This window comes from Rhamphochromis sp. 'chilingali', assembly GCF_963969265.1.
Source record: "Rhamphochromis sp. 'chilingali' genome assembly, chromosome: 12".
Taxonomy (NCBI): domain Eukaryota; kingdom Metazoa; phylum Chordata; class Actinopteri; order Cichliformes; family Cichlidae; genus Rhamphochromis; species Rhamphochromis sp. 'chilingali'.
Window position 1 is genome coordinate 28280121 of NC_137939.1, and position 21217 is coordinate 28301337.

Genomic DNA, 21217 nt, shown 5'->3' on the forward strand with positions numbered 1-21217 from the left:
AGCAGGTAGTATCCAGTGTATTTAGAATATATTAAAGGGGGAGCTTCCCCCTTGGATTATTAATTAGATAAAAGCCAGGACAGAATTTGGGCAAAGTTTTAAATAAATAGAAAATACTTTGTTATCTTACTTTAGGTTTTTTGTTTAACTATAACAACAAAAGCAGAGCAGTAGGTAGAATAACTGTTCAGATAATGCAATACAAATATAAAAAAAAATGTTCTCCCTTTCACTAAGCTATTTGTTTTGGCTTTAAAAAAAATACTTCAAACAAAACACCAAATAGTGAAGAACAGAGGTTTTGTTTAGAGGATTTTGTTCAGGAACAGTATCATGTTCACATTTTTCCTTTTTATTGCACGTCAGCTATGACTTAGTAACTGTCCTGCTTCTGAGAAAAAAAATGTCTCAGTCAGTCAGTCAGTGTTGCTCAGAGAGGGAAGTGTTGCTGCGTTGTTTTTTCACCAAAGTAGTGCATCGTGATCCTGAGGAATTAGTTTCTCTTCTCAGAAGCTGTACGATTCAGTTAGGAAATAGAATTTATTCTGACGTGTCACTTCTCATTCTGGTCGGGAGCCCGCAGTGCCTCTGACTGGAAATCACTGCAGGCAGGGGTGAGGACAACAGCATAAATTATCGGTACTTCACTCTCTCCGATTAAGGACATTGCAATAAAGCACTACCTTACCAAGGCTCACAACATCATTAGGGTTAGATTTCTAATACTGCCACCCTTTGCTTTGTTGACAGCGATGCAAACCTTTGGCCACACAGTTCCAGTAGCAGACACATCTCTACATCAGCTGTTCAGACAAGACTGTGTGAATCAGGCCTTTATGGTCAAATAGCTGCTAAGAAACCACGACTAAGGAAAAGCAACAAGCAGAAGAGATTTGTTTCGGCCAAGAAACACAAGAAATGGAGATTAGACCAGTGGAAATCTGTGCTTTGGTCTGATGAGTCCAAATCTCAGATGTTTGGTTCCACAAAGGTGAACTGATGGTCTCTACATGCATGGTTCCCACTGTGAAGCACGGAGGAGATGGTGTGTGTGTGTGTGGGGGGGGGGGGGGGGGGGGGGGGGGGGGTTGCTGGTGAGACTGTTGGGGATTTATTCCAAACTGAAGGCACAATGAAACCAGCATGGCTACCGCAGCATCCTTCAGCGACATGCCATCCCATGATTGATTTTCCAACAATGACCCCAAACACACCTCCAGGTTGTGTCAGGGCTTTCTGACCAAGAAGGAGAGGGATGGAGTGCTGCACCAGATGGCCTGGCCTCCACAGTCACCTGACGTAAACCCAGTGGAGATGGTTTGGGATGAGATGGAGCGCGCAGAGTGAAGGCAAAAGGACCAACAAGTGCTCATCATCTCTGGGAACTCCTTCAAGACTGTTGGAAACCATTCCAGGTGATGATTATTTCACACTACAATCTATTAGTATTTTATTATTTAATTTACTTTAGTAGTTGCTGATCTTACAGTCTTGGAGCAACTATGACCACATATCATCCTCTGGCAGTCAAGGTTACAAAGAAGTCTAAAATTTTACTTTTTGAGTTAGCTACAGTAACAAATGAGCCATTGTACTTATATGAACTAAAGTGAAAGACAAAATATCACTTTCACCACTCTTATCGTCTTGGATGTCATCTGCTGTACTCTAAGGCCTCTGCCAGTGACTTCTGCCTCTGGGTCAGGTGTCGGGGTCTGTGGGGGTTTCTCTCCTCCTCTCTCTCTGTTTTTGCAACTTGATGTTTTTGTGTTTGTACTAGTGGTGTGATGGCGTCCCAGGGTTTTATTTGTGGTGCCAGCCAACAGAAAAAATAAAATGCTCAGACTTTTTCCCCTTCTAGCTTCCCAAGCCTTATCATGGTGATCTGTTTGTATCATTTTCTTTCAGTATTGCCTCTCATGTGCTGGATGAAGATGAGGAAAGGCTGGATGTCCTGGGTATGTTGAACTTGGTTGTTAGTACAGGCCCTAGGTGGTGTTAATGTTTGCTCTAATAAATGAAACTCCTCTCTACAATGAACAATAAAGTTGTATACACTGAAAAACAGAGCAGGCAGGATATTGGAGTATTTATTTGGAATATACAAGCAAATAGTAAGACCAGGTTACAACTGTGACAGAAGAACTTCAGGTGTTAGAAGTGAGATGTAAATATGTGATAATAAAACAACGCTAAACAGCTAACAAGACAGACTGATTATAATATTAAGTCTGAAATATACCTGTGGGTTTGGTGCTTGATATACTGCTGCTGGTAGTTGTTCAAACTGGGCACCAAAGTATAAAACCCACTGAAATACAACACAATATGCGACTGTTACTACGGAAATACAGAAAGCTCTCAGCTTGTTCACTTCTCTAACACTATCTTATCGAATGACAACGTGGTGCTTCTTCTTTAGGCTTTGCTTTTGTCTGAGGTGTCGTGCTCTGTGCTCTCCCCTCCACTGCCAAACCTCCGGTTCAGCTCTGATGTCAACACCAAGCAGCAGGATTTCTGCCAAAGAACAGAAGAAATGTTACAGGATAAAAACATTCCATGCCATGATTACATTGTGATATTCTTTCCTACCTTGCCATCCTTAGCTTGGTTGTGGGCCCTTGATAAGAGCTCCAGCAGGGCTAGCAGGAGCCCGATGCCCAGACCCAGTCCCAGGAGGAGGAACAGGCCCCGTAAGTCATAGGGTTGCAGGGCCTCGGAGATGTGGGCTCCACCAGTGCCAACACAGCTGCTGGCCCACCACTTCTCACGCAGGTATGTTAGCTCACCAGACTCACTGAGCTGGAGGATGGCAACAGTTAGATTCTTCACCAGCGGGGATCCTAGCAGGAAATAAACATGCGATTTGAGTGAAGAAAGAGGTTTCTGAATGTCTCACCCCATTACCATAAGTGTTTACCATTTTCCACAGTGGCACAACTCACCACCTTTACAGTTTAGTTTTTCTACTTATGACAGGAACTACTTTTTGGAGTGGCACAAATAATTGTCTTATTGTGACACCTGATTGTTTTGTAAATAGTTATTTAAAAAATGCCATTGCCCAGTCTTTGTCTCTGCTGCAGGGGATAGGTGGTACAGCGGACTCGAGGTAATCAGGCGGATGAACTTTTTTCCCTTTTTTAGTGACGCCAGGGACGGGAGAGGAGCGTGGAGGCAGCTGGAAAGCTGATCACGGCAGAAACACTGGTGCCAAATCGAGCTGCATTGTACATGTGGATATATATGTATGTAAGTAAACGTGTCTCAACAGTTACCAGAGCACTGTGTCAGGTAACAATGCAATTATGGTATGAATTACAAAATCCTGTCCATTTAATGGCTGAAGGGAAAACTGATTTGTTAAACATGTTTGTGGTTTTCATAGTAAGAAATCTATCTTTTTCTTTCATTTTTGTGTGATTTTAGGGTAATACACTATGTCAAAATTAAAAAATACCTATAAATTTTAAAGGTATATCTATGACCGAGAGGGTTAAACTCTGTAAATGCTAATGGACTCAAGCATAGAAAAAGTGCTTGTATAAGTGCTTTCTAAGAATCCACACATTCACATTGATCTTACCTGAGGATATTTGGCCTGCAGACCTGAGCAGCCAGGAATCAAACCACCAACCTTCTGATTAGCAGATGACCTGATCTACCTCAGCCACCTCTTTGTCAATACTGATTTTATTCAATCAGATAAAATTGTCTCATTTTGTTTTTTGGGGGTTTTGTTTCAAAGTGAAAACAAAGTGAAACTTTCAAGCATACACACTGACAATAAAACCTGCCATAAATGTTGCCATAAGACAGATGCAAGTAGGTTGCTGTCCTATTTTTACTTGTGTGACTGAACCAGTAGCTCCGTCTGAACTAGGAGGTAGCTTTGTAACGCTAAGTGTGTCCAATGTTTTGTCAGTTCAGTCAATTTAATGTGAATCTGCTCTGCTAAGATTGTCTAAGGAGGGAAGTAGTGATATGAACTCTCTTGTTTGTAGTATTCCCAGAGTATTTTAATGTATTTCATAAAATATGAACTTTTGGTGTCCCTGTATTGATACAATATCACCAAGCCAAATATTGCACTATGCAATCTTACAGAGATTGTGATGATTTTATGGATAATTAAAGTCAGTCATATATCCACAAACACAAGCTGAAAGTCAGTGATGCTGCTCGGTTTGCAATCCTGAATATCACGGCACAAGCAGGATTCACTGCACTGTTAATTTTAGCTATGTTATATTGCTGCCTCTGTTTGGTGGTGTCGAGCCAAATGGACTTTAATGTTTGTTTGAACGAGCTGACGGTTCACTCGTTAAGCTGAAAGAAAGATGCCTTAATCACAGGAATCACACATGTGTCCACTGTACCATCTGGGAACTCTTCTTGTTTCGTAATAACACAAACACTAAATCCTCCTTCTCTTGTGCTGTTTTGTAGCAGTGTATACACCTGAGACTGTCACCTGTCTATCTGTCCTGCACTCTCTCTCTTTGTCTTTCTCTCTGATTGTGTAATAAAAGTATGAACATGTGTTTATAAGTTACACTTGTGTTTGAATCCTGCAGCTTATCACACATTTGATTTCCATGTGTGACAACTGCAAGTGTCCAGAGTGAGGACAGACTGAGGGACCCACTGCTGCACATCATCTGTGAGGCTTTGCACCCCTGATGATCCACCAGGACAAACTCAGCAGTGTGTGAGGAAGAGGAGGAGGAAGAGCCAGCAGCAGCTGACAGATGGAGAGAATAGACAGACTGTTCCCTGTTTGTGAAGGACTGCTAGAAAAGTTTAAAATAACTAATTGTCTGTCCTGAATCAGTCTTATTAGGTAATGTTCAAATAATTTTATCATTCCAGTGTTTTCAGTGTGGGAGAAAGTACTCAGGGCCTTCAAGTTACACACTATGAAAGGCAGCAACAAGTTTAATATTCAGAAACCTAAAGTATGTATCAGCAGCAGAATGGACCTAAAATAAATGTTTGTTTCAGTTCTATGAAGCTTTGAGTATTTTGGATTAGTACTGCTGTGTTTGTTGCATCATAATCGTTTATATGCTTTATATATTCTCTGAGGTAAGTTGGTCTATAGTGTTACATCATATTCTATAAAGATGATATGATATATACTTTCGGTATACTTTCTGCCCAGTTTGACCCATTTAGCAGAAGTCAGCCTTTTTAAGGCTCTGATATCTATTCTGTATGACTTAAAGAAGCTATGACATGGTATGATTTTCTCACCCAATAAAGGAATATTCAATATATCAGTCTACTCTTCATTCTATCAGAAACAGTTATCACAGCTCGTACATTTTCTTTTTACACATATATGTAAGCATTGAGCCAAATTTAGTAATGCCATCTTAATAAAATAACAGCATTTGCCTATTATATTTAATATATCTATATACACACTGTCAAAGATGCTTGTCTTTGAGTGAAGATTTAAGGTGATAGGAAATATAAATAACTGCAACTTGAATCTTTACTGAAGCTCAGTATTTGACACAGAGTTCAAGTTCACTGCTGTAATAACTAATAATGGTTAATATAATAATAACTTTGATATTGGCCATATTACATTTACATTACCAAAGTAAGATGACTTTAGTCTCATGAACAACATTAGCTAATTGTTATTAACTAGCTAATCTTAAAATGACTGTTCAGTACAGAAATGAAGCCCAACAATCATGTTTTTACAGTCCTGTGGTCTCAGCCTCAGATACTTATCAAATCAAAGTGATGTGATAAACAAAATGAACTAACAGAAAAACTTTTCTCCTTCATTTCTGTCAAACGATGCTGTATGAAACGTTTCCAGCTGTTAGTATCATAGTTGCTAGGCAACCTGGGCAGCGAGACAGGAGCTAGACCGTCCCATTTCACAAAACTCACACTTCCGGCCTTAGCAGTCTTTGAGTGTGCGGCCCTTGTGGACCGTTAAGGCTGTGTACTTTAAGGCTTGCAGAACCTGAATTGGGATACAGCCAGTGTGTCAATGTGGCATGTTGTATAGAGCACTCTGAGTAATCTGGGAGACTAGAAAAGGGCTATATAAGAATCAGTTGATTCAGTGTCTGAACAGAGTTTCATCATGTTAGTTTTGCACTATTATGTTCCGGCACATGTTGTTATTACATGGCTTGATTAAGGTACACATTAAGCTGACATCTGGGGCCAGAGCTGAAACTGTTCTGGGCCAGCACAGGGCCAGCAGTGTGTCTGCAACTGGCCTTGTGCTGGCCCATGTGTGGGCCACCAAAGAAGAAAGCTAGAAAGCAGCATCCTGACAGATCCAAGCAACTCACCTAGAGGTGCTGCTATGGCGTAGGACCGCATAGAGATGACCTCTGGTGAACGGGTCAGTTTACAGTACCGCGCCACTGCCAAGTCCAAGGACACTGCTTCACCAATAAATGCAAAGTTTCCTTCCTGTGTGCGGCGTATACCTTCTTCTGCGTTGGACACATAGCTTTTTTTACGCTCCATGTGCTGGTAGATACGCCGGTACACAGGATTGTTGGAATTCTAGGAAAGTAAAGTAAAATATTTATCATGTTTATTGAACCTTTCCCATATGTTATGTAGCAGCAGTAATGACTATGAATGCTAACTAGGAGTAACTGATCATGCCTTAAAGAAGAGCATAGTAGATCCAGATTCAATTGTGCCGTAATTGATTACATCCTGGTTAGCCAGGTCTGCAAAGCTCTTAATGGAGATGTGTTTGCTGTTGGAGTTCAACGCAGACTTTAAGTTGCAGAGGTAGCAGGCAAGCAGCAATACAGAAAACAGCCACCAGATGGCACTGACTACACGTCCAGACAATGCCTTGGGGTGAGGACCGGCTCCTGAGAGGACAAAGAAAGTGGTCAAGCAGTCAGCAGGTGACAAACAATCAACCAAGAAACAGAGTTGCAGTTTCAACGGAAAATAATGTATTTATATTATTCAAACAGAGCCTACTCTTGATGTTCAGCTACTTGAAATATATATTTTCTACTGATATTTTTATGCTGTTTCACTCTGCACAATTCTCTCATATTTACAGCAGGGTTATTTTAAAAAGCATAGATTTTTCCTTTTGTCTTTACAGTAGTCAGTGTATATACACAGATTAGTCATTTGCACTCTTCACTATTCATTACATAGCCAATCAAATCATTACTGAGAGCAACATGAAGAGTGAGAAAAGAAGTGTTAAAGCTACTGTGAAGTTTTTACATGTCAAATAAACTTGAGGGGAAAAAAAAGAGGGAATCCTAACTACTCCTGTTAGTTATTAGTAAGCAGTTTATTTAAAAACAGCTTTATTTTTCAATGCAAACTTTATTTGCAGTTTCTTATTAATAAAATACCCCCAGCTCATTGTGAAAATGAAAAGTAGATGCTGAATTGACTGATTTTTAGAGAGCACTTTTATACTCAACTTATGCATCCAAAGCACTTCAAACAACTTGCGTCATTCACTCATTCATACAAGCACATTTTTCTATCTAACCTGCCCAAGGACACTTTGGCATTCTGACTGGAGTAGCCAGGAATTAAACCACCAACCTTCTGATTAGCTGATGAAGTGGTCTACCTCCTGCACTACAGCCATCACACGTTTACACATAATACTAGCGAATTGTAACTTCTTTATTTTACTTGACATTCAGTTGTTGACTATATGCAGACATTGATACAAGTCTCAATATACTACATTGAATTGTTATGCATGTGGAACTTGTCATTTTCATTTTCCTTATTTGATCTCTTTCTATAGGTATTACAAAATGATCCGTGTACCGTAAAACATGTTACTACATATTTGTCTTAAGGCATGTAGAAAGTGGCAAGCAGCAGAAGAGTGCATTTCTGTGCTTTAATTTAGTGGACTGCTGCAATACCTTGCAGGGTGAGAGCTCCTGTAATGTACCAGAAGCTGTGCAGCAAAGTGAAACTGTGTTCTTCTGTGTCTGGCTCAGCCCATTCACTGGGACTGATCCTGCAGGATAAAACAAATGAAAGCTTTCATAACATAATTCAAGATTCAATTGTATATACAACATTCAACCTCAACAACAAAATCATTGAGATGAACAAAATAACATGGATGATCCTGTTACAATGCAACATTGCAATGTTCTGCTAGGATGTTCTGCTGGTATTCATGTAGATCACTTTTTTTTTTTTTTTTTTACATATTTTACAGTTTGCTTTGCTGGTAACTGGATGTTTTTGGTTTTGTTCAATTCCTCATAGGGACAATAGTTGTCAAATTCAGGTTTGTAAAACAGGTACTTGTGAGTTGGCTATGTGGTAGCTCTCTTATAGGAGTGTAATCATCCATGCATATTTTTGCTTAACCAACCATCATCATGATAACAGCAACACCTGACAATGGTGGCCTTCCCCAGCACCCCCAAGCACTCTGCCATATTAAAAACTGCCCAGGAATGGCCTAAGACAGCAGTCCCCAACCTTTTTGCGCCATGGACCGGTTTATGCCCGACAATATTTTCACGGACCGGCCTTTAAGGTGTCGCGGATAAATACAACAAATTAAAACTAGTACCGGTACCGAAAAAAAAGAAGATTTATTCATAACACAAGTGAAAAGACCCAGGAAAACCGAGTTAACGATAAAAACGATAACAAAATAACGCTGAAAACCGATAAAAACCCTGAAAATCATACATTTCACACCTGAGCCTCAACTATTGCGGCCCGGTACCAAACGACTCACGGACCGGTACTTGTCTGAGGTCCGGGGGTTGGGGACCGCTGGCCTAAGAAACATGATAAAGAGTCCAGGGCATTGTCAAGCTTCTAAATTTGGGTTCGCAATCATAGTGGGATGTATCAAGAGAAGCCTGATCCACAAAGGATGCCCTTTTAACCCACCACAGGATCTAAAGCTAATGTGCCAATGCAGAGTCAGAAGGTATCTATGCCCAAAGAGCAACATGAGCAAGACCTACACATTATCAGGAAGGTAATGTTGTGGCTGATCCATGTTGCCTTTAATTATAAGTCAGTCTACATGTGTTTTGTGGACTTGGAGAAGGCATTCAACCGTGTCCCTCAGAGTGTCCTGTGAGAGGTGCTCCGAGATTATGGGGTGTTTGGCCCATTGCTACGGGCCATTCGATTCTCATACAACCGTTACAAGAGCCTGGTCCGCACAGCCGACAATAAGTTGGACTCGTTCCTAGTGGGTGATGGGCTCCGCCAGGGCTGCCTCTGTCACAGATTCTGTTCATAATCTTTATGGCCAAGTGGAGAAAAGCTTTCACTTGGGTGGTCTCAGAATCTCTGCTTTTCGTGGATGATGTGGTTCTGTTGTACCGGTCTGTTGTGGTGAAGAGGACGCTCAAACTCCCAGGCCTCTGATAGAGGACCCGAGCTTGAATTTTTTTTTTATATAGATAAAAATATATATATATATATAAAAAATAAAAAATTCCCCACTCCTTCAAGCTCCTCTACCAGAGGCCTGGGAGCTTAAGGGTCCTGCGCAGTATCTTAGCTGTTCCTAGGACTGCGCTCTTCTGGACAAAGATCTCAGCTGTTGTTCCCGGGATCTGCTGGAGCCACTCGCCTAGCTTGGGAGTCACTGCACCTAGTGCTCCGATTACCACTGGGACCACCATCACCTTCACCCTCCACATCTTCTCGAGCTCTTCTCTGAGCCCTTGGTATTTCTCCAGCTTCTCGTGTTCCTTCTTACTGATGTTGCTGTCATTCAGAACCGCTACATCGATCACTACGGCCGTCTTCTTCTGTTTGTCTACCACCACTATGCCCGGTTGGTTAGCCACCACCATTTTGTCCGTCTGTATCTGGAAGTCCCACAGGATCTTAGCTCGGTCATTCTCCATCACCCTTGGGGGCATCTCCCATTTTGACATCGGGACTTCCAGGTTATACTCGGCACAGATGTTCCTGTACACTATGCCCGCCACTTGATTATGGCGTTCCATGTATGCCTTGCCTGCTAGCATCTTGCACCCTGCTGTTATGTGCTGGATTGTCTCAGGGGCGTCTTGCCTGGTGTGATAGACCCCATCCTCTATGGATCTTGTGCTCAGAGCTTGTTCTTGTGCTGCCTTGATTAGTGCCTCTGTGCTGTCTTTCAGTCCAGCTTTGTCCAGCCACTGGTAGGATTTCTGGATATCAGCCACCTCCTCTATCTGCCGGTGGTACATACCATGCAGGGGCTTGTCCTTCCATGATGGTTCCTCGCCTTGCTCCTCTTTCTTGGGTTTCTGCTGCCTGAGGTATTCACTCAGCACTCGGTCAGTTGGGGCCATCTTCCCAATGTATTCGTGGATGTTTGTTGTCTCATCCTGGACTGTGGTGCTGACACTCACCAGTCCCCGACCTCCTTCCTTCCACTTAGCGTACAGCCTCAGGATGCTGGACTTGGGGTGAAACCCTCCATGCATGGTAAGGAGTTTTCTTGTCTTTATGTCAGTGGCGTTTATCTCCTCCTTTGGCCAGCCTATTACCCCAGCAGGGTACCTGATCAAGGGCAGGGCGTAGGTGTTGATAGCCCGGATCTTGTTCTTACCATTCAGCTGACTCCTCAGGACTTGCCTGACCCTCTGCAGATACTTGGTGGTTGCAGCTTTCCTAGCGGCCTCTTCAGTGGTTCCCATTCGCCTGCGGGAACCCCAGGTACTTGTAACTGTCCTCTATGTCTGCAATGTTGCCTCCTGATAGTTCGATCCCCTCAGTTCTGACGACCTTCCTTCTCTTTGTTACCATCCGACTACACTTCTCCAGTCCGAACAACATTCCGATGTCATTGCTGTATATCCTGGTGGTGTGGATCAGTGAATCGATGTCTCGTTCACTCTTGGCATACAGCTTGATGTCATCCATGTACAGGAGGTGGCTGACAACTGCTCCATTCCGTAGTCGGTATCCGTAGCCAGTCTTGTCAATGATCACACTGAGGGGGTTAAGGCCTATGCAGAACAGCAGTGGGGACAGAGCATCTCCTTGGTAGATCACACACTTGATGGTGACTTGTGCTATGGGTTTGGAGTTGGCCTCTAGTGTTGTATGCCACATCCCCATTGAGTTCCTGATGAAGGCTCTTAGGGTCCCATTGATCTTGTACAATTCTAGGCATTCCAGTATCCAGCTGTGGGGCATTGAGTCATAGGCCTTCTTGTAATCATCCAGGCAGTGCACAGGTTGGTCAGTCTGGTCTTGCAGTCTCGGCTGATTGTTCTGTCTACCAGTAGCTGGTGTTTTGCGCCTCTGGTATTCTTGCCAATTCCTTTCTGTGTCCCGCTCATGTATTGACCCATGTGCCTGTTCATCTTAGCTGATATGATGCCTGACAGGAGCTTCCATGTAGTACTGAGGCAGGTTATTGGTCGGTAGTTGGAGGGGACCGGTCCCTTCTTGGGGTCCTTGGGGATCAGGACCGTCCGGCCTTCAGTTAGCCATTCCGGGTGTCTCTCGTTAACTAGCAGCTGGTTCATTTGTGCTGCCAGACGCTCGTGGAGTGCAGTCAGCTTCTTCAGCCAGTAGGCGTGAACCATGTCGGGCCCTGGTGCTGTCCAGTTCTTCATACTGGAGACCCTTTCTTGGATATCTGCCACTGTGATGGTTACTGGACCCTGTTCAGGGAGGTCGCTGTGGTCTGCCCTCAGATCCTCTAGCCACTGAGCATTGCCGTTATGGGTTGCGTCCTTCTCCCATATGCTCTTCCAGTATTGCTCCGTCTCCAGCCTTGGTGGTGCTGTTCTCTTATTGTTCCCTTGCCACTGAGAGTACACCTTTGCTGGTTCTGTGGAGAACAGCTGGTTTATTCTCCTGCCTTCTATCTCTCTGGTGTACCTCCTCAAGCGGCTGGCCAAGGCTGTGAGTCTACACTGGAGAAGTGTAGTCGGATGGTAACAAAGAGAGGGAAGGTAGTCAGAACTGAGGGGATTGAACTACCAGAAGGCAACATTGCAGACATAGAGGACAGTTACAAGTACCTGGGGATCCCGCAGGCGAATGGGAAGCATGAAGAGGCCGCTAGAAAAGCTGCAACCACCAAGTACCTGCAGAGGGTCAGGCAAGTCCTGAGGAGTCAGCTGAATGGTAAGAACAAGATCCGGGCCATCAACACGTACGCCCTGCCCGTGATCAGGTACCCTGCTGGGGTAATAGGCTGGCCAAAGGAGGAGATAAACGCCACTGACATAAAGACAAGAAAGCTCCTTACCATGCATGCATGGAGGGTTTCACCCCAAGTCCAGCACCCTGAGGCTGTACGCTAAGAGGAAGGAAGAGGGCCGGGGACTGGTGAGTGTCAGCACCACAGTCCAGGATGAGACAACGAACATCCAAGAATACATTGGGAAGATGGCCCCAACTGACCGAGTGCTCAGTGAATACCTCAGGCAGCAGAAACCCAAGAAAGAGGAGGGAGACGAGGAACCATCATGGAAGGACAGGCCCCTGCACGGTATGTACCACCGGCAGATAGAGGAGGTGGCTGATATCCAGAAATCCTACCAGTGGCTGGACAAAGCTGGACTGAAAGACAGCACAGAGGCACTAATCGTGGCAGCACAAGAACAAGCTCTGAGCACAAGATCCATAGAGGCTGGGGTCTATCACACCAGGCAAGACCCAAGGTGCAGGCTGTGTAAAGATGCCCCAGAGACAATCCAGCACATAACAGCAGGGTGCAAGATGCTAGCAGGCAGGGCATACATGGAACGCCATAACCAAGTGGCCGGCATAGTGTACAGGAACATCTGTGCCGAGTATAACCTGGAAGTCCCGAGGTCAAAATGGGAGATGCCCCAAGGGTGGTGGAGAATGACCGAGCTAAGATCCTGTGGGACTTCCAGATACAGACGGACAAAATGGTGGTGGCTAACCAACCGGACATAGTGGTGGTAGACAAACAGAAGAAGACGGCCGTAGTGATCAATGTAGCGGTTCCGAATGACAGCAATATCAGGAAGAAGGAACACGAGAAGCTGGAGAAATACCAAGGGCTTAGAGAAGAGCTCGAGAGGATTTGGAGGGTGAAGGTAACGGTGGTCCCCGTGGTAATCGGAGCACTAGGTGCGGTGACTCCCAAGCTAGGCGAGTGGCTCCAGCAGATCCTGGGAACAACATCGGAGATCTCTGTCCAGAAGAGCGCAGTCCTGGGAACAGCTAAGATACTGCGCAGGACCCTCAAGCTCCCAGGCCTCTGGTAGAGGACCCGAGCTTGAAGGATAAACCGCCCGCAGGGGCGTGCTGGGTGTTTTTGTTATACATATATACATATACATATACATATATATATATTTTTTATTTTATTTAATTTTATTTAATTCTATTTTTATTTATACACATATATGTATACATCCCTAGTGTTTTAGGGATGTTTTGTTGCACTGACCTGCCCACCAGGAATATGCAGAAACCTGTTAGCAGGAAGGCAATGATAATGCCAATCCACATGTCAGTGGAGAAGGGTGCCAGCAGGCTGAACGTGCTGTCTTCAGGGTCTGTTGCTTCGCGCAAAATGAAGCTGAGGCCAGTTTGAATGAAGGGGGTGGTCATGTCCACAAACCTCTCTCTGACGGCAGTGACAGTCAGCGGGGCCACAGCCAGGTCAGCCTCCTGAAGCAAGGTATAGCAACACATATGAAAAACCAGGGACACAATCAATGAAAAAAAGAAAAGAAAAGTTAAAACTCTGTACAATGTGAGTACAGATAGAAAGGAGTACAGATAGAAAGGAGTAACAATTTTAAATAATTTATGGTCAGCATTTGTTTTGTAAGTAGCACAAAACATCATAACAAATGTTGAAATATATATAACCCTATGCTCACTGCTACACAGATAGGGTAAGAGCTTATGCTATCAAAAATGTGTTTTTTGTTCATCAAATGGTCTGAAAATAACAGACGTTATTCATTACTATGCTATGCATGATTGGAATAAGTTTTAAGTAATTTGATTTATTTATGGGGTTTTTGTTGGATTTTATAACACCTGTGGTCCTCGTGGACAAAAATGACCCCAAAGTAGAAAAGTGTTGCAAAGGGCCATATTTTCACACCATACTGCTTTCAAACATCTTTGATCTTGGATCACTGATTTGTGGGGTCAAGCAATGGTCATAACAACCACCACAACAACAACAACAACAACAACAACAGGCAGCACAATGAGGAGACAGGTGCTCTATATTCAATTCAATTTTATTTATACAGCGCCAAATCACAACAACAGTCACATCAAGGTGCTTCATATTGTAAGGTAGACTCTACAATAATACATACACAGAAAGTATGCTCACAAGCCTCCATTGCACTAGAGATTTGTGAGCATACTTTTTTTTTTTTTACCATGTTGTGCAAAGCAATGACCAGTAGAACAAAGCACATATTGTCCTCTAGTATAATGAGGAGGGAGAATCAATGTTCAGGAAGGTCCAGGGTTAGAAGATAAAGAAAATATTGTCAATATTTAGATCACATGCTACCCTTTCTCTGAAAAAGCACATCACCCACCTGCAGAAGTGGAAGAAGGCTATGAAGTGAAGGAAAATGATGAAGAATCTGAACTATGTTCAAGTAGGTTCTCAGGCATCCAGGACATGGTAGTCTGAGGAGCTTGGAAAGAAAGTGACTGGGCTTCTTGAAGTTTCTTGAATTTTCAGAATGTGAAACTGAAATAGAAGATGTGTCAGAGGACTACACATCTTCCATTTCAATTATGATGAAGACAAAGAATCAAACAAGAAAGAGGAGTCAGCTGAGACAGAGGAATATTTGCAGAAATGTGAGGAAACATTGATCTGGTCTTCTATCCTTCCCAGTGACAGACGATGCATGACTCTCTCATGTGCCACAGAGAAAGACAATCTACCACGGTCCAAGCACATATGCCAGGTCCCATACTCCTTCAGTTGCTTTTCTGCTCGAGTACTGAAAGCATTATACACAGTGTATTCTGCTTGTATTATGCTTTTTAACGTTCACATGCCAATGGATTCAATTCAATTTTATTTATATAGCGCCAAATCACAACAAAAGTCGCCTCAAGGCGCTTCATAGAGACGGAGAAAAACCCAATAATCATATGACCCCCTATGAGCAAGCACTTTGGCGACAGTGGGAAGGAAAAACTCCCTTTTAACAGGAAGAAACCTCCAGCAGAACCAGGCTCAGGGAGGGGTGGGGCCATCTGCTGCGACCGGTTGGGGTGAGAGAAGGAAGACAGGATAAAGACATGCTGTGGAAAAGAGACTGAGGTTAATAACAGGTATGACTCAATGCATAGAGGTCTATTAACACATAGTGAGTGAGAAACGTGACTGGAAAGGAAAAACTCAATGCATCATGGGAATCCCCGGCAGCCTATGTCTATTGCAGCATAACTAAGGGAGGATCCAGGGTCACCTGGTCCAGCCCTAACTATATGCTTTAGCAAAAAGGAAAGTTTTAAGCCTAATCTTGAAAGTAGAGATAGTGTCTGTCTCCCGAATCCAAACTGGAAGCTGATTCCACAGAAGAGGGGCCTGAAAACTGAAGGCTCTCCCTCCCATTCTACTTTTAAATACTCTAGGAACAACAAGTAGGCCTGCAGTGCAAGAGCGAAGTACTCTAATAGGGTGATATGGTACTACAAGGTCATTAAGATAAGATGGGGCCTGATTATTTAAGACCTTGTATGTGAGGAGCAGGATTTTGAATTCAATTCTGGATTTAACAGGAAGCCAATGAAGGGAAGCCAAAACAGGAGAAATATGCTCTCTCTTTCTACTCTTGCTGCAGCATTTTGGATTAGCTGATGGCTTTTCAGCAAGTTTTTAGGACATCCTGATAATAATGAATTACAGTAGTCCAGCCTTGAAGTAATAAATGCATGAACTAGTTTTTCAGCGTCACTCTGAGACAAGATATTTCTAACTTTAGAGATGTTGCACAAATGGAAGAAAGCAGTCTTACATATTTGTTTAATATGTGCATTGAAGGACATGTCCTGGTCAAAAATGACTCCAAGGTTCCTCACAGTGTTACTGGAGGCCAAGGTAATGCCATCCAGAGTAAGAGTCTGGTTAGATATCATATTTCTAGGCTTTTCAGGGCCGAGTACAATAACCTCGGTTTTATCTGAATTAAGAAGCAGAAAGTTAGCGGCCATCCAGGTCTTTATGTCTTTAAGACATTCCTGCAGTGTAACTAATTGATGTGTGTTATCTGGCTTCATGAACAGATAGAGCTGGGTGTCATCTGCATAGCAGTGAAAATTTATGCAATGTCTTCTAATGATGCTGCCTAGGGGAAGCATGTATAGTGTAAACAGAATTGGTCCTAGCACTGAACCCTGTGGAACTCCATAATTAACCTCAGTGTGTGAAGAGGACTCTCCATTTACATGTACAAATTGGAGTCTATTAGATAGATATGATACAAACCACTGCAGTGCAGTACCTGTAATACCTACAGCAATATATGACACACTATGTGAGTTACGGCCGGCAATGATCATCAATGTTCAAAAATTTTGGTCTGTTAGAAGCATGTTCTAATTGCTCTAATAGGATATTATGGTCAACAGTATCGAATGCTGCACTAAGGTCTACCAGGCCGATTATTAGAGATAGGTAGATCATATTTAAGATCGAAGAATTAATTAATGGCAGGACTTCTTTGAGCAGTTTTGTCGGAATGGGGTTTAAAAGACACGTTGATGGTTTGGAGGAAGTAATTATTGAAGTTAACTCAGAAAGATCAATTGGAGAAAAAGAGTCTAACTTAACATCAATGGTACTAAAAGTAGCTTGGTCTCTGGATGCATCAGAGACCAAGTTGGGGTTCAGTAACTTGCCAAAGGACACCTTGGTAAGAATTCCAGATTAGAGCACACAGAGATTGAACCAACAACCATCCAATTAGCAGATGACCTGCTCTACAGCCAACTCAATGACAAAAGAGGAGGGACAACGAGAGAGGAAGAAAAATGGATCGAATGCAGCTGTAGACATATGTGGGCATATTGATTCTTACTGCCGTGCATCTAGTAAAGTCGCTACGGCCAGTTTATGACATCCTGAGTCTGGTAGAGAAGTTTTAAAGGTGACACAAGATTAATCATAGAAGCGCAAAAAGGTTATAATTTCTTGATAAAGACACAATAGATGATCGTTGTTCATGACACAAACGTGCTCCCATTTGAGGTGTATGGAACAAGTGGATGTTTCTCCTGCTGTTGATGTAAGATCCTGGTACTGATGTGACTGTGTATGAGCAGCAAGTCCCCTTCAGAGGACTCTGTCCATTCCAACAGAACATCCCAAGTAAACCGGGGAACTATGAGATAAAAACATGGGAAGTATGTGATGCCAGGTCCAGCTGTACATGGAACATGTACGATGGCAAACAGTCTATCCTGCAGTCAGGACACGCGAGTTGTCCCTAACATTGCAGAAGGTTTCCAAAAGAAAACAATCACCAGTAACAACTTGTTTACTGTATATGACCCTTGGCCTGCAACTGCAGAAAAGAAAGCTGTCCATGATGGGACCAGTGCAGAGGAATAAACCTGAGCTTCCTCCTGCACTTGTGTCAAATATGGAGACGCCTTTGTCCTCATGAAAGTTTACCTTCACTCAGATCCATGCCCTGGTGTCCTACCATGCCAAAATATAGAAAAATGTCAGGTAATGAGTTGGAATAAAGATGAATAAAACCTTTAAACACAGAGATGGATGATATTTTATACTTATTGCTTTATAAACAGTCAAAGCAAGCGGGGTCATCTTTGAGCCCAGAGGACAACAGATGTGATGATTTGCTGCCATTAAAAAACTTGAATTAGTTTAAGAACCGCTTTCTAAATTAACTTTGACATATACCCGTCATATACCAATATATACGTATACGTCATATACCAATCACAATAACTGATGATTTAATTAATTTTTTTTACCCGAAAACAAAGAAAAAATTCATTTTTATGAGGTTTTTATCAGACTTAAATTTGAATTGGAATAAAAAAAATTGTGTCAAAATATTTGAATTAAGTTTTAATTAAAAGTGGGGGAAAATCCACTTCATATTAATTAAGTATCATTCAAACCAGATGGGGACATTTTTGACCTCTGTGGACCACAGGAGGTCAAAAATGGAGGTCACATGTGCTGCCATTTAAAAATTTTAAATGCTTCAAATGCTTCAAAAACTTTCTTACTGAAGTTCAACATACAGGACTCTGTAGTTAGACAAATAGTCAAAATTATCTAAACAATTAAATATTTTATTGTCTCGTTTTATTTTCGCTCAAAAACAGAGTGTACTTTATGTAAACAAGGTCTGGTGGCCCTAAAATGTATAATGTATGGTAAATTTTGTGTTGATGTATTGGTCTTAAGTAAAACTAAGGTGTAACACTGAATTGATTGACAACTTATATTTTATATTTTAAAAAACACTCAAATGAAGTGGGGACATTTATGACCCCTGAGGACCACAGGTGTATGGAAATCGGGAGGACATTATGAGGGATAAATTAAATTAATTTGACAATTTAAGAGTAATCTTGCCAATTAATGTAATTAATGTAAAATTGCAAAGAGCATTGTGGCTCGGATAATCTATAATGCATAATATTAGGAGGGCTCAGACATTGGTGGCATTAAATTTAAAGTGTACATTCATCAAAGCAAGGTCTGAGGTTGAACAGGAGGGTATCAAACTTAATTTAACAAGAGCAACGAAACACATTACACTAAAGACACATACTACAGTGTTCACATACTGTAACACACTGAGGTAGAGTTGTTTCAGTGCTCTATAACTCTATGACTCACCCCTCTGATGACTTCACCAATCATGCCATTCCAGTTGCCGCTGGAGTCCATGGCGCCATAGCGGTTGTCTTTGACCAGATGCAAGTTGTACTTGAAGCCTAGCTTCTTGGAGAGCTCTGAGATCAGATCAATGCAGTAGCCTTCTAGCTCAGAGCCCTTGCTCATGGCATATGGTTCATCCTGACAAAACACAAGGCAGCAAGCAAGGCATACTTTAAATTTAAAGGAAATCAACATGCTCTTACAACTTGAAGTTTGTGTAAAGTTCCATCTATCCATTCACTTCCGCTCATCCTTTTTCAGGGTCGCGGGGGGTGCTGGAGCCTATCCCAGCTGTCATAGGGCGAGAGGCGGGGTACACCCTGGACAGGTCGCCAGTCTGTCGCATAGTTTTAAGTTCTGAATCCTAAAATTGTAGTATGTAAATGACTGTTTAAAGGAAAAAGTGCTATGTGTAAGGCAGTCTCACTTTTTGCACCGAAATACTTGAGGAACTTTTCACTCTGAGTTTTTAACAGTCAGGTTCAAGAAGGTCAATCTGACATGTTCCACTCCTTTATGAACTTTGTGGAGTCAAGCACATCCTCAGTTTCCCTTAACTTCACCCTTAACCTTTTCTTTGACTTTAAGTATTTTATCACAATTGACGTGATGCCTACCGGTCTTTGTGCATTTAAAGTTTTTAAATAACTAGATTTAGGAACCAGAACTAAAAAAGCATCCATCCAAACAATAGATACATCCTGACAAGCTGACAAGCAATGACTCAGAGCTTTGGCCAGCCGCTTGAAGAGGTACACCAGGGAGATTGAAGGCAGGAGAATAAAGCAACTGTTCTCAATACAACCATCCAAGCGTCTGGGAGCACAAATGAACCAGCTGCTAGTCGATGGGAGACACCCGGAATAGCTAACACAAAGCCGGAAAGTTCTGATCCCCAAGGACCCCCAGAAGGGACCAGTCCCATCCAACTACTGGCCAATAACCTGCTGGAAGCTCCCGTCAGGCATCTGGTGGCTAAGATGAACAGGCACATGGCTCAATACATGAGCGGGGCACAGAAAGGAATTGGCAAGAATACCAGAGGAGCAAAAGACCAGCTACTGGTAGACCGAGCAGTCAGCCGAGACTGCAAGACCAGACTGACCAACCTGGTCTGTACCTGGATTGATTACAAGAAGGCATATGACTTGATGCCCCACACCTGGATCGTGGAATGCCCAGACAAGATCAACAGGACCCTAAGAGCCTTTATCAGGAACTAAATATGGATGTGGCAAACCACTCTAGAGGCCAACTTCAAGACCATAGCACAAGTCACCATCAAGTGCGGGATCTACCAAGGAGATGCCCTGTCCCCACTGCTGTTCTGCATAGGCCTTAACCCCCTCAGTCAGATCATTGACAAGACTGGCTACGGATACTGGCTACGGATACTGACTATGGAACGAAGCAATTGTCAGCCACCTCCTGTACATGGATGACATCAAGCTGTATGCCAAGAGTGAACGAGACATTGATCCATGTCACCAGGATATACAGCAATGACATAGGAATGCTGTTTAGACTGGAGAAATGTAGCTGGATGATATCAAAGAGAGGGAAGGTAGTCAGAACTGAGGTGATCGAACTACCAGAAGGTAACATTGTAGACATAGAAGACAGCTACAAGTACCTGGGGATTACACAGGCTAATGGGAACCATGATGAGGTTGGGCAAGTCATGAGGAGCCTGCTGAACAGTAAGAACAAGATCCGGGCTATCAACACCTGCACCTTGCCCTTGATCAGGTACCCTGCTGGGATAATAACCTGGCCAAAGGAGGAGATAGAAGCCACTGACATAAAGTCCAGGAAGCTCCTTACCATGCATGGAGAGTTTCACTCCAAGTCCAGCACCCTGAGGCTGTACGCCAAGCGGAATGAAGGATGCCGGGGACTGGTGAGTGTCAGCACCACAGTCCAGGATGAGACAATGAACATCCATGAATACATCTGGATGCGACCGCATGCTCAGTGAATACCTCAGACAGCAGAAACCCAAGATAGAGGAGGGAGACGAGGAACCATCATGGAAGGACAGGCCCCTGCACGGTACGTACCACCGGAAGATAGCGGAGGTGGCTGATATCCAGAAATCCTACCAGTGGCTGGACAAAGCTAGACTGAAGACAGCAAAGAGGCACTAATCATGGCAGCACAGGAACAAGCTTTGAGCACAAGATCCATAGAGGTTGGGGTCTATCACACTAGGCAAGACTCAAGGTGAAGGCTATGTAAAAATGTCCCCGAGACAATCCAGCACATAACAACAGGGTGCAAGATGCTAGCAGGCAGGCATAGGATACAGGAACATCTGTGCCGATTATGGCCTGTTTGTGG

General features: G+C 43.1%; 1 protein-coding gene across 3 annotated transcripts in view; it reads right to left on the bottom strand.

The window, feature by feature from the left end:
• Window positions 1-2080: 2080 nt before the first annotated feature.
• The window catches only part of LOC308407289 (glutamate receptor U1), a 25675-nt gene continuing 6538 nt past the window's right edge, over window positions 2081-21217 (bottom strand). For 2 of the 3 annotated variants that reach the window (XM_080898859.1, XM_080898858.1), the window contains exons 4-10: window positions 18836-19015; window positions 13409-13632; window positions 7911-8008; window positions 6652-6869; window positions 6327-6546; window positions 2593-2843; window positions 2081-2517 (exon numbers count right to left, since the gene is read on the bottom strand). In XM_080898859.1, coding sequence (XP_080754985.1) covers window positions 2419-2517; window positions 2593-2843; window positions 6327-6546; window positions 6652-6869; window positions 7911-8008; window positions 13409-13632; window positions 18836-19015 — 1290 coding nt within the window. In that variant the 3' untranslated portion in view covers window positions 2081-2418. The remainder of the gene's footprint in view (window positions 2518-2592; window positions 2844-6326; window positions 6547-6651; window positions 6870-7910; window positions 8009-13408; window positions 13633-18835; window positions 19016-21217) is intronic. The other variant, XM_080898860.1, reaches the window with a different exon arrangement.